This window comes from Ovis aries, chromosome 10 (genome assembly GCF_016772045.2).
Source record: "Ovis aries strain OAR_USU_Benz2616 breed Rambouillet chromosome 10, ARS-UI_Ramb_v3.0, whole genome shotgun sequence".
Taxonomy (NCBI): Eukaryota; Metazoa; Chordata; class Mammalia; order Artiodactyla; family Bovidae; genus Ovis; species Ovis aries.
In genome coordinates, this window is record NC_056063.1 from 70,167,171 (window position 1) to 70,179,466 (window position 12,296).

A 12,296-nucleotide genomic window follows, 5' to 3' on the forward strand; every position below is an offset into this window, starting at 1 on the left:
CGTTAAATTAATCTTGGATGTTCATTAATTATTCATTACCGTTTTAGGTAAATCTCATACTCCGGGCACAAGTCAAAGCTCTATGATCCTAGATATGCATGGGCAATGAAAGAAAAAACCCCATAGCTTGTCTTGATTAGAGATTCAGTGTAACAACGTTTGAGTAGAGACCTACCTGAAATTTGTAACACCGCCTATGTTTTAACAACAAGCACAAAATATGTAAATATGTTTGCATTGAATGTAGAGAGGTTCGTTTGCCACACGAATCAGTTCTTAAATCATTCTGCAAAGTGAGCATACATCTGTATTTTCACACTCATACAAAATTGGAATAAAAGTTTATATGCCCTTATATTCAGATATACCATGGCGGAAAAAAAATATCAGTAAAGTTTTTTGTACAAAATGGATCAGCAATTCAAATGCCAAAAGTAATCAGGCATTGGCAGGGAATGGATACATGAATATGTGTGGCTGAATTCCTTCACTGTTCACCTGAAATTATGACAACACTGTTAACTGGCTATTGCTAAGTTACTTCAGTCGTGTCCGACTCTGTGCAACCCCATAGATGGCAGCTCACCAGGCACCCCCATCCCTGGGATTCTCCAGGCAAGAACACTGGAGTGGGTTGCAATTTCCTTCTCCAATGCGTGAAAGCGAAAGGTGGAAAGTGAAGTTGCTCAGTCATGTCTGACTTAGCGACCCCATGGACTGCAGCCTACCAGGCTCCTCCATCCGTTGGATTTTCCAGGCAAGAGTACTGGAGTGGGGTGCCATTGCCTTCTCCGTTAATTGGCTACACCCCAATACAAAATGTTTTTGATGTTAAAAAAAATAAAATTAAAAAAGTAATCAGGCATTAAGTATGATAACAAGACATATTTACAAGTTCCTTCACTATTCACCTGAAATCATCACAACGTTGTTAATTGGCTATATCCCAATACAAAATGTTTTTGGTGCTAAAAATTAAATTTTAAAAAAAGGAATCAGGTGTTAATTAAGTACGATAACAAGACACACTTACTGTTAAAATCTGGTGTCTGACCTACCTATTGGATTTCTATCGAAGAACAGTACTGGAGCTCTCAAAATGGACTCGAACATTTGGTTGTGCAAAGTTTGTGAAGAACTAACAAGGACAAAGAATACCAACAGAGATCTAGCGATGCCAAACAGGACAGTGGATGCAGTTAACCCTGAAATAAAGAAACATCATTAAGCCCAAGATCTCTGCCTTTGAATCAAGAAGGCTAAGCCATGCCAAACAGCTTATAAAGATATTATTTCCTTACCCCATCAAGTATCTGGATTCTAGAAGAGTTTAACTCATTCATGACATACATTTTAAAAAGAAGAAACAAAAACCACTATTTTCTTCTCATTAAATATAAACTTCATGAGGGGGAAAGAAATGAAGTGTAAAATAAAATTTCATTCCAGTATTTCCTAATCCAATTATAAGTTTCAATAAAACTCAGAAGAATTTTTAAAAGTTGTTAGTCTTCTCTTCTTCACATTTCAATTCTTAATAATTACAACGTCTCATAATCTAAAATGGTGAAAAGCTTTGGTATCGGCATGTTAATGAATAGGAAACAGAAGAAATACTATCATGTCCTTATAGACAAACCCAAGTAGCTTTAAAGAGTATAAAAATACCACATAAACTTGCAAGCAAAAAATCTAACTAAACTGTAGGAAAATACAAATTATAAATATAAATGAACATCAGCATTTAAATTACATTTTGTTAATGATAGAAATGAGTATCACTATGCATATAAAAATTAGAATACCCTCCCAACATCTTTTGAACTAAACAGAGGGGGGATAACTTCTGTAATAAATATTCCATTAAGAACTTTGTTCCCTTCTGATGAGACACTTAAATTCTGAAATTTAAATTTCAGTATTTAAATTCTGACAGTTATTCAACTTTCTCGGCTCCATCAACAGGCATTTGCCTCAGCCCACCATCCTATATGAGTATACAACATAAACCCCCCACCTTCCTCCTTCAAGCCCCCATAGGCCACCAATTCAGAAGGTAAATAGCTAATGGATTTAGAGTTCTTAGCAAGAGATCAACAAAATACATAAAAAATTTCAATGAGTGGGTTCTTACAAAGATAACTCACTCTATCTTTGCAGAAAGCTTGTATATTTCCTGTGTGAATATTTAAAATTTTAGAAGAGGAATTCCATTTAAAAGTATGCAATGCCACGTATATTCTAGGCACTGGTGTCAAAACAAAGAGCTGTGTTGATATTAGTCGGCAAGCCAGATGTTAAATTAATCACACAGTTATGGACATAATAACACTGTGATCTCAGGAAAGAAGAAGGAACCCTAATGCCCAGACACTGGATTTCTCCCTGTTTAGCTTCTGCCTTAAGTAATTAGTAAAACCCAAGAGATGAGCAGTGTGGAGAAGGAGAGTTTGCACACCTGCGAGGCAGCAATGCTTTTATTTGGGACCCTGGCTCCCAGGGGATTTCAACCAAGGTCAATAAAAGCCAAGTTTCATTCAGAAAGAATTGGAACAATCTGAACCATAAGGTGGGGATCTGTTTCTAATCCCCTCACACATCCATAAAATGATATAAGATTTAGCTAAAGCAACCTATTAGAATAGACAATAGTCACATATTTCCAGTGGCTGATTTTCTCAATATGCAATGCTGGTTTAACTTCCAAAATCCAGTACAGAGCAAATTAAAAGTCTTCATTCAACCTCTTTTCTTCTAGCAGATTTTTAAAATAATTATTCTAATTAATTCACAGAATAAATGCGGCTGGCTCAGAAACTTAATCTGTTAAGACATTACTGAATTACTCCTGGAAGCTCTAGTTGCTCACATGGGCTCATTGTAAGCGACTCAGACTCTCGGATAATAGACCAGATGACTCAACTTTACCTGAGTAAATTCCTAAGTACCAGTTCAGATTGAGCTTCTCAGTTACATTTCCTTGTCCATTAACAGTGACATTCAGGGCACTCTGTTGATTGGCCCTAGGGAACAGGGAAGAAAAAAGATTACACATAGATACAATTAGGTAAATACAAAAAAAAAAAAATTATCCTTGATGTAGGAGACAGGATTTATGCTGCAAAGTGTTTCGCAGCTCACAGGGCCCTGTGTTTCTCTACCGTAAAAAAATTTCAATTTGAATCATTACTTTCAGCTCTCTGAACTGTCTGTGAGGAAGCTGCTAAGGATCACGGGAGGGTCACACGCCACCAGCAGGATCTTTACTTTTTCTTCAGGGAAACTACGTGAGAGTCAGAAGAGGAGGCTGTACAAGCCCCCTCCTTCCCCACCGACTCTGTGGAAAAGCAAGGTTCGTGTAGATTTCACAACACTTTGGGTCAGACAAGGAATCACTCACCAGTATGAAAGCCACCAATCCTGCAGGACGTAGGCAACCTGGAGCAGGAAACAACAGTCATTCACACACTGACATCACTGAGCCTCACACCTCGCTCACAAGGAACCTTTGGGTTCAGGTCTGTGCCAGCCCTACACCCCAGTTGACCACAGGTCAGGGGATGGCATGCTATATTTTAATATCTCTAAAAGACATTGTTTATTTCTAGAATCTGTCATGTACACACACCACCACCAAGCTTCACTTATTTTGCTTTGCACATATAACACTTTTCAATGCAAATCCCAGTGGACTGCAAAACACAGTATTTATATCCATGTCAGGATTTTTCAAAGGATAAAAGCTTAATAGGTAAGGTGGCGGCCAGTTTTCTCTGTCAGTTTGGCCATACCAGTCTCCACTGATTCAACAAAACACTAGTTCAGATGTTCCTGTGAAGGTATTTTGTGGGTGAGGGTCACATCCATCATCAGAATTTACAGGAGGTCACCCTCAACACTGCGGTGGCCTCATCCACTTGGTCGAAGATCTTAAGAGCAAAACCTGAGGCTTCTTGGAGGAGGAAGAAATTCTGCCTCAAGACAGCAGGTTCAGCTCCTGCCTGAGGTTCCAGCTTGCAGGCCTGCCTTTCTGATTTTCAGATTCACTCAGACAGATCCCACAATCTCATGAGCCAGTTATTTGAAATAAATCTTTTAATTCACATATTAAAAAATAATAATATTACAGTAAGGTAAACACAGTATAAATAGTATTAAAAATATCAGCCTTAGGGCACAAATCAAAATAAAAATTATTCCTTTGCACCTTATTTTATTTTTGTTTAATCAAATAAACAAGAGGGTGTTTTTCCTTGAAAAAAAAATAAAAATAAAAATCCTTCCTTACCTGAGCTGCAAGGTTTACTAGAATGAGGAAAATGATGATAAACCAGTGAGCACCAGCTGTGAAGTAATTCTTATAAGCCTTAAAACCAACTTTTCCTTCCGAACGGGTCTCCTCAGTTAGGGTGACCTGTATATTCTCGGTCTTGGAAGGGAAAGGCAGAGAGAGACAAAAATTTAAATAATGAACCCTAAATCAACAATAACCTCCACTGCAAAGCTGCGGTGAAATAGACACAACTCATATGCTAGTAGGAGGGCAAGATTCTACAGAGAGAGAAGAGTGTGGAAACACTGAGCCAAACCATGTGTGCATTTACCCAGCCATGCCAACTCTAGACATCTGTCAGAAAAAAGGAAATGTCATCTGCAAAATGCTACTCATTTTCAGGTGGCTTTGCTTAAATAAACAGCATGATTAACCGCCCATGTACAAAATACCTGATTAAAGCATAAATACCAATGTTTTCTCCAAAATAATACATGAAATGATATATAAGTATCCATGTAATTTATGTGTGCCTCTCAATGACAACAGAGTGGTTCCTGAGTGTGGAACTTGACAGTTGTGAATACTCATCAGAATCAGCCAGAATCCTGGGTATGGACAAAGAGAATCTGGATACTGAGAAAACTGCTAGGTGATTGTAAAGGAGACCTAGTGCAGTTGTCTGTTTCTGTCTGTAGGATTTAGAATATATTACACAGTCACATGGGCCAAAGGTTTTCTGCCTACTGTATATGCGAGATAACAACATAAAGGGGGTACCCTAATCCTACCCCTGCCCCCTGAAGCCCCACCCACTAATTTGTGCTACATCTTGAAAAATAAGAAAGGAAAATGGGAACAAATTCCGAAGTGTCTGCTGTGTGTCGGGTGCTTTGCCCCTTTGTGACAGAGGTGTCCGGTCACAGACCATCTGATGATGAAGCAAAACAATGCCATCAGTCACTTGCAATGTCAGAATATTCCAGCATAAAGCAAAAGCAGCTGATTTAATGAAGTCATAGCAGGCTAGGAATGAGGGATTCTGGAAATTAACCATCTGGATGAATAAGGGAAGCCGGGGTCCACCAGAGCACATACAATTAACTATGGTAACATCAAGAGTGCCCCTGTCAATACCACATACATCATGCAAGTCATAGCAGTGCAAACAGGACTTGTCTCCATCCTACACCAAAAAGGAGAAGCCGAATCAGGCTGGCTCCCTGCATGCTGTTTTAATTCTACCAATTTCATGGAACAAGGCCGTGGAAATTTGGTGTCTTCTTTGGAACAAAGAGATGTCATTAACAGAGCAGACTGAAGGTCCATGAGGCCACCAAGAGCGACAGACCCGGGTGTGCTGCAGGATGAGAAACTCACGTCTGGGCCCTCTGGAGTGGCCTCTTTCAAGGAGGGTCTGGAAGACTGTTGAGACCAAACCGAAGACTCGGAAAAGGTGCGATTCCTCAGGGTGGGAGTTCCTGGAACCGGAGATGGTTCAGCCTCCTCATTTTCCTTCTTTAAAAGGGAACCAAAATCTATCCCGGATTTCAGGAACTCAGTGTAAGTCCCCTTTTGCACCATTTTGCCCTAAAACAGCAATAAAGAATTTGAGAGTTTGTGGTTAAGGTGTCTAATCATTTATGATATCTATCTTCTTTGTGAATTGTACCTTCTACCATTAAAAATATTCATCTTTGTTTTATTTCAAACAAATGATTTTTTAAAAATTTGAGAGGAATGGATTTTCATTTGATAATACTAACCTATCATGCATACATGCGTGTTATACATGCTAAAGCACTTTAACCGTGTCCAACTCTTTGCTACCCTATGAACTGTATAGCCCACCAGGCTCCTCTGTTCATGGGATTCTCCAGGCAAGAATACTGGAGTGGGTTGCTTTTTCCTCCTCCAGGGGATCTTTCCCACCCAGGAATCAAACCTGCGTCTCTTATGTCTCCTGCATTGGCAGGCAGGTTCTTTACGACTAGTGCCACCAAGGAAGCTAACGGTAAGCACTAATCAAGAGAAGTAAACTGACATTAAATTATGATGTTTTTAAGAAAATGATCCTGAGGTCTGAATTTCTGGTGGACAAATCAAGTTCAACTAGAACAGAAGTGAGCACTGTGCTCTCTGCCAAATCCTGTGTAAGGTTTGGGGACATGAAAGAAATGTGTGCTCATGGGTTAAAGATGGAGTCCGATGGGCACTCAGGAAAGCAAGAAATACAGAGTTTGGTGGGAGGATCAGCACAATCTCTAAAGACAACATGAAAGTTAGAGAAACCTCATGAGCCAAGCAGAAATTTTTTAAAAGCCCATGGGGAGGATATTCCGGGGAAGAAATTTGTTGGCACAGAGGTGGGCATTGGCACGCCTGTGTAGGTAAGGGTCACTAGACAAGTCTCTGCTGCCCACTGCCACAGTACCACGTGTCTGACTAGGACAGGGCCTGAAGAAAATGATCCTGCACAAGAACCCAAGAGATATGTCTTGATAGTCTTTAACACCTCCCCACAAACTCAGGAAGTTCTCGATTGAAAATTCAGAATTCCCCCAGAAAATCTACCTAAACAAGGAGGTCATAAGACTGGGATGCTCTAATGCCTTGGTATGCCACAATCAAAAACCTAAGCCAGAAGCAAAGCACTTAAATCTGAGGATAACGTAGGCACAACCCATCACAAGCGGCCCATCTTCCCCAAATCAGGCAGCTGCTTAAGCTACAGCCAGTCTACTCATCTTCTTGGAAGACTGCGTGACACACCATTGCAGTGTCCCTCATTTACAAAGTTACATAAAATAAGCTGCAGTAGATTTCTACTTTTTCACCATATGAAACAAGACTCAGCTGATTCACTCAGCGGTAAACAAAATATGAGGAAAAACCCCAGGATGCAAAACAAACCAAAGGAGAGCAGCTCTGGTTAAGGCAAGTCAGGTGGCCCAGCATCCTGGCTAGGACCCCGCTCTCTGGGAGAAACCCAATGAAGCCTTTGGGCACCATTTGATACTGCAGAACAAGGAAACGATTCAGGATATACTATGTATCTTGTCCTCACCTGGGAGACAAAGTGCATTTACCTTATTTAGGGAAAGTTACATACAACTTTCTACTTAGTAAGATGCATTCAGAAACACTAGTGGCACAAAGACAGCAATTTTACTGAACAACCAAGTATTAACAATCCGGGGGGGGGGGCGGGGGGGGCAGCCATCCCCTCTCTGCTGTGAGGGAGGTATCAGATCAACTGTAAGGATGGTCCCCAACTCATCCAGGTGCGTTCACCAGTAGATAACTGGTCATCCTGACAGTATTGAGTTGGCCAAAAAGTTCAAAAAGTGAATATATTCTTCAATAAAGTTCTCAGTGACAATGATAAATAAGTCTTTTACTGTTGCTTAAAATTGATCAAACTTTTTGGCCAACTCAATACTAAACCTGAGGTTGTCTTCTCAAAACAAGCCCCACGTAGGCAGGGCCTTATTCTCCTTCTGCACAGGTTTCAGCATGTATCAGACACAGAAAGAGATCCGGGTAGTAAGAAGTAGAAGGCAAAAAACTGAAAGCTAAGAGGGCTTTGCCACAAATCCAAGCAGAATGACCTGCAGAACAGCAGGGCCTTCAACACACCGCAGTGCTAGCAATTCCAGAGACTTCTAGAAATTACTTACATCTTTTAATATCAGAATCTGACTTGCAGCTTTTAGGTACTGCAACTGATGAGTCACTAAGATTCTGATCTTCTCGTGCAAGGCTTGACAAATACACCTACAAATGGAAAAGGGACAGAATGCAAAAACACATTAGTGGAAGTCAGCCAAACTGTAAGCATACATTTTGAAAACATAATGAGACAAAGACAAGACAGCAAAGATCTGGAGTTCAAATACCCATATGAATAAAAATACAAATTAAGTACAAAGTGATGAATTCAACTAGGACCTCAAATTATTCAGCAACAAGTCTGAATCAAGCTCCACTGGGAAAAAAAAAAAAAATTCTAAAAACCAGTCTAGGGAGACATGCATCAGCTGCTAAGTTGTTTTTCCTCAAACTGATCTTAACAATTATTTACATATTTCATGATGAAACACAGTGGAGCAATATTGACATTTCAAAAGTTGACTAAATTAAAATACTAATTATTTTATTGTTATGTTGAGAATGAGAGAAGTGACTGATGTCACAGAAATATACATACATATTCCTTAGTTTCTTAGATGTTGCTTTATGAAGTACATATTAACCACCCTAAGAGTCATATCTTCTCAATAACCTTACCATATTCCCTTCCATAGACGTTTCTTCCTAATTAACATTAGACGGAAAATGCATGCAAGTGTGGCCTTTATTAGTCTCTACAATATTCCCAGTCCTGTCCAGGAAGTAAATCTTACTTCATTTGCACTGAAAACTCCCTCAATGTGAAAATGAAAGGGCCCCGGTGACCACAGGCAGGGCTCCAGGCAGGATCTCTGGGAGCCCGAGGCCCTTGCAGAGCACATCTCAGGAACCTGGGCCAGAGCTCAGCCTGTGAGTGAGCCAGATGGAGGGTCTGGAGGCAGCAGGCTGCAGCTCAGTCCCTCTCATGAGCCTGATGTCAGATGAGCAACTCAACCTCACGTTCTTCATCTGAAAACAACGCCAATGACAACCCACCCACATGTTCTAAAAAATCAAACCACCAATCCGCTCAGTAAATGTCAGCCCCCTTCCCTACTCCTCTCTAACCACAAGCTGTCATGTGCTTTGGACACAGGACAGAAAAGTCCTAAGGGGACACTGGACCTGTGATCAGAAGACCGGGGATGTAGACACATATGCCATCACTTCATTAAGTTAAAGAAGATTCATTTTTACCTTCTGACAAGTCTTAGTTCAGCTTTCGTGCTAAATTTCTTGACCAAGCATACCTTTTCAGGTTTCAATGGAATTTTTTGCTACATTCAAAAATTACCTGCTATTAATCATTGAAGGCAGATGGGCTGGTAGGTCCAAGATGGCGCTAACCACAAGTTTTAAAAGGTTTCCTTCCTGACATTCCATCACAGATGAGGTAATATAAAATAAGCACAATAAAGTGATCAGTTTTGATGGCTAGGAATGTATTCCTAAATAAGACTTTTATTCTGAATCTCTAGAAAAATAACCTTCCAAGTTTTTAAGAGCAAAGATTTTTAAGACATATCATAAAAATTGATTCAGCGATGAATTCTTTAAAATTATTCCTATACAAGAGCTGTGTTAAGAAGGGACAAATCCCGTAGCACAGTAGATCAAATATGAACAAAAAGAGAGTCCCTATCTTCATTCATTCAATCAACAAACTTTGGTGAGGTACCAGGCACTGTCCCAAATGCCATGGATACACCCTCAGGTCAAGACAGAAAAGAATTCTCAGCGTTGCGTACAGGGGGATGCTGAATGAGTATAGGAAATGCTCTACGGGGCTGCGATGTGTGCTCTGCGGGAAAGCAAGAGGGGCTGCTGTCTTAGACAGGGAAACAAGGGAGCCCTGAGACTCTCTGGGGAAACATCCTGGAAGAAGACACAGCAGGTGCAGGGGTCCTGGAACTGAACACGCAGGGCTGAGGTGCCTTCCTGCATTCACAGCGCATGGAGGGTGAGGGGACTCATAAAGGGTCAAGTGCACCCACTGAGGGCTGTGGGAAGACAAAGGGCACGGGCGCCCCCTGGAGGAGCGGGAGGGAGTGGCAGGGCCGCCGCCTTCTGCCTTCCTTCTGGACCCTGGCACACTGCTCCCTGGCTCTGGGACAGAGGGACCAGTGTGAACAGACAGACAGGGGTGCGAAAGGACCCTAGAGAGCCAGCACAGCTGGACCCTGAGTGGGTGTGGGGACGAGCTGGAAAGCCTGAGGCGGGCTGACAGCAAAGAAGCCTGTTCTCTGAGGACCTGGAGCTGCTTCCTGAACGGGTAGGGGTGGGGTTGGGGTTTTCTGTGAAGGGCTGGAGCGGGAGGGTGAGCTGTGTAGATCAGGACAGACCTGGTTAGGGTTACACAGGAGGCAGAGGTCTGGCAATGTGGGGTTGAAACACATCAGGATCCACAGCAGGACACAGGTAGGACACAGCATCAGTTCATTTAAGGCCCCTCACCTTCTTAGCTAATAGAACCCACTATGCTCAGAGCATAAAGTTGTAAAACTCATGAACCTGAATCACCTTGGATATAGATTTAAGACTAGAGGAAACTGTTAATGGCAAGAAGTGTGAGTCACTCACTTTTAATAGAAAACACTCCCCATTACTAAGCTCTGACACGACCACCATCTCTCATAGCATGTTGTTCCATCCAATTTTCTAACTCGTTGAGAACATCCTCAGTTGCTGCTGAGTGATTTCCTAAATTGCATTCGTGCTCCCTGCCCTAAGTTTCCCCAGAGAATGTGGTTCTGATTGGCAAACAACAATCCAAACAAGCATGCTTCTATCAAGTGTACATCCAAGGTCATTAAACCCAAGAGCTATTAAAAAAAAACTGCTCTGTTTGAAGGAGAACTTTTGAGAACTTCTGTGATAAGTACAAGAGGAATGGACAGGCTGAACTGCCAATGATTCCAGGAGTGAGGAATGGTTCAAATGAAGCTTACAGCACTTGCACCCTGTTACCAAACCCATGACAAGGGACTTCTCTATGGGAAAATCCATCAGGTCACAATCAGGAAAGGGTGGGAAAGCCGGATGAGACCACACAGCTGGGAGCAATGCCACAGGCCCTGCTCTCCTGTTCTGAACAATTTAATGCTTCTTTGCACTTTTTATCGTGGTGGTGGTGGTGGTGGTGGTTTAGTCACTAAGTCATGTCTGCCTCTTGCGACTCCACAGACTGTAGCCTGCCAGGCTCCTCTGTCCACGGGATTCTCCAGGCAAGAATTCTGGAGTGCGGTGCCATTTCCTTCTCCAAGGGATCTTCCCAAGTCAGGGATTGAACCCAGGCCTCCTGCATTGCAGGTGGATTCTCTACTGACCACGAGCGAAGTCCCTTTTTATTGTGGTAAATGAAACATATCAGTACATAACATGAAATTTACCACTTTGCCTATCTTTAAGCATACAGCTCAGTGGTATTAAGCCCATTCGCACTGCTGTGTAACCATCACCACCGTCTGTCTCCAGAGTGCTTTCATCACCCCAAACTAAGCACTATTTACACACAGACTTTGGTAGAACCTGCCCCATGATCCTGCTTAGTGGATGTGGAATCCCAGGTCCTCGTATCCAGAGCTCAGCGCTCCTCACACATCTCTCTCCCTCACATCTGCAGACTCTGCCTCTCTACTTTGCAGTTGTGGGTCTGCTGTAAATCAATCGTTTCCCTGCCAATTCAAATGCGGGCACCTGAGAATTCGATGATAAGGCCTCTAAAGACATAATTGTTACCCCTAACGACACTAGGTCTAATCCAATCTGACTTGTATCTCCAGAAGAAAAGGAGCCTAACACAGAAGGGCAGGGCACGTGAACAAAGGAAAGCCCATGTGAGGACACAGGAAGGTGGATGCTATCAGAGGCCAAGGAGACAGGTTCCTCAGAGGCAGGAATGAGAGCTGAGCATCCAAGTCTCCTTTTTCTGCCCCGTGCGGGTCCGTTCCCTCTCCTGGCGCACTGTCCTCCTTGTAAACTAAGAGGTTTTATGCAGTAACATCTGTAAGGGCATTTAACTCAGTGCATACAGCAGGGCATTAATAAGTGCAGCTGGAACACTCACTGGCTTTAACAAGGTGAACAGCAGCAAGGGAACTAACTAACCATGGGGAAGATGCAGATACTGTTTCAGAAAAAGTGAGTTCATGAAGCTTTCAAAGACGTCAGTCTAAACTCCACCAGAGGCCTCGGTTAGCGTGACTTGGACACATTATACACAGAAAACCATCAGAGTTGTTCTACTTCAAAGGTTCAGTGGCCAAACAAGAGAAACAAATTCAACAACAGACAAGAACAACAAATTCCAGAAACACGACATGAGAGTCAGTTCAGCCAGATTCTAAATACC

At 42.0% G+C, this 12,296-nt stretch overlaps 1 protein-coding gene across 4 annotated transcripts in view; it reads right to left on the reverse strand.

Annotated features, from left to right (window-relative positions):
• The window catches only part of LOC101106534 (ATP-binding cassette sub-family C member 4), a 187,861-nt gene that overhangs the window by 91,422 nt on the left and 84,143 nt on the right, over positions 1–12,296 (reverse strand). For all 4 annotated transcript variants that reach the window (XM_042254988.2, XM_042254987.2, XM_027973709.3 and 1 more), the window contains 6 exons: positions 7,954–8,050; positions 5,654–5,863; positions 4,289–4,429; positions 3,401–3,438; positions 2,929–3,023; positions 1,059–1,205 (listed from right to left, as the gene is read on the reverse strand). In XM_042254988.2, the coding sequence (XP_042110922.1) occupies positions 1,059–1,205; positions 2,929–3,023; positions 3,401–3,438; positions 4,289–4,429; positions 5,654–5,863; positions 7,954–8,050 (728 nt within the window). The remainder of the gene's footprint in view (positions 1–1,058; positions 1,206–2,928; positions 3,024–3,400; positions 3,439–4,288; positions 4,430–5,653; positions 5,864–7,953; positions 8,051–12,296) is intronic.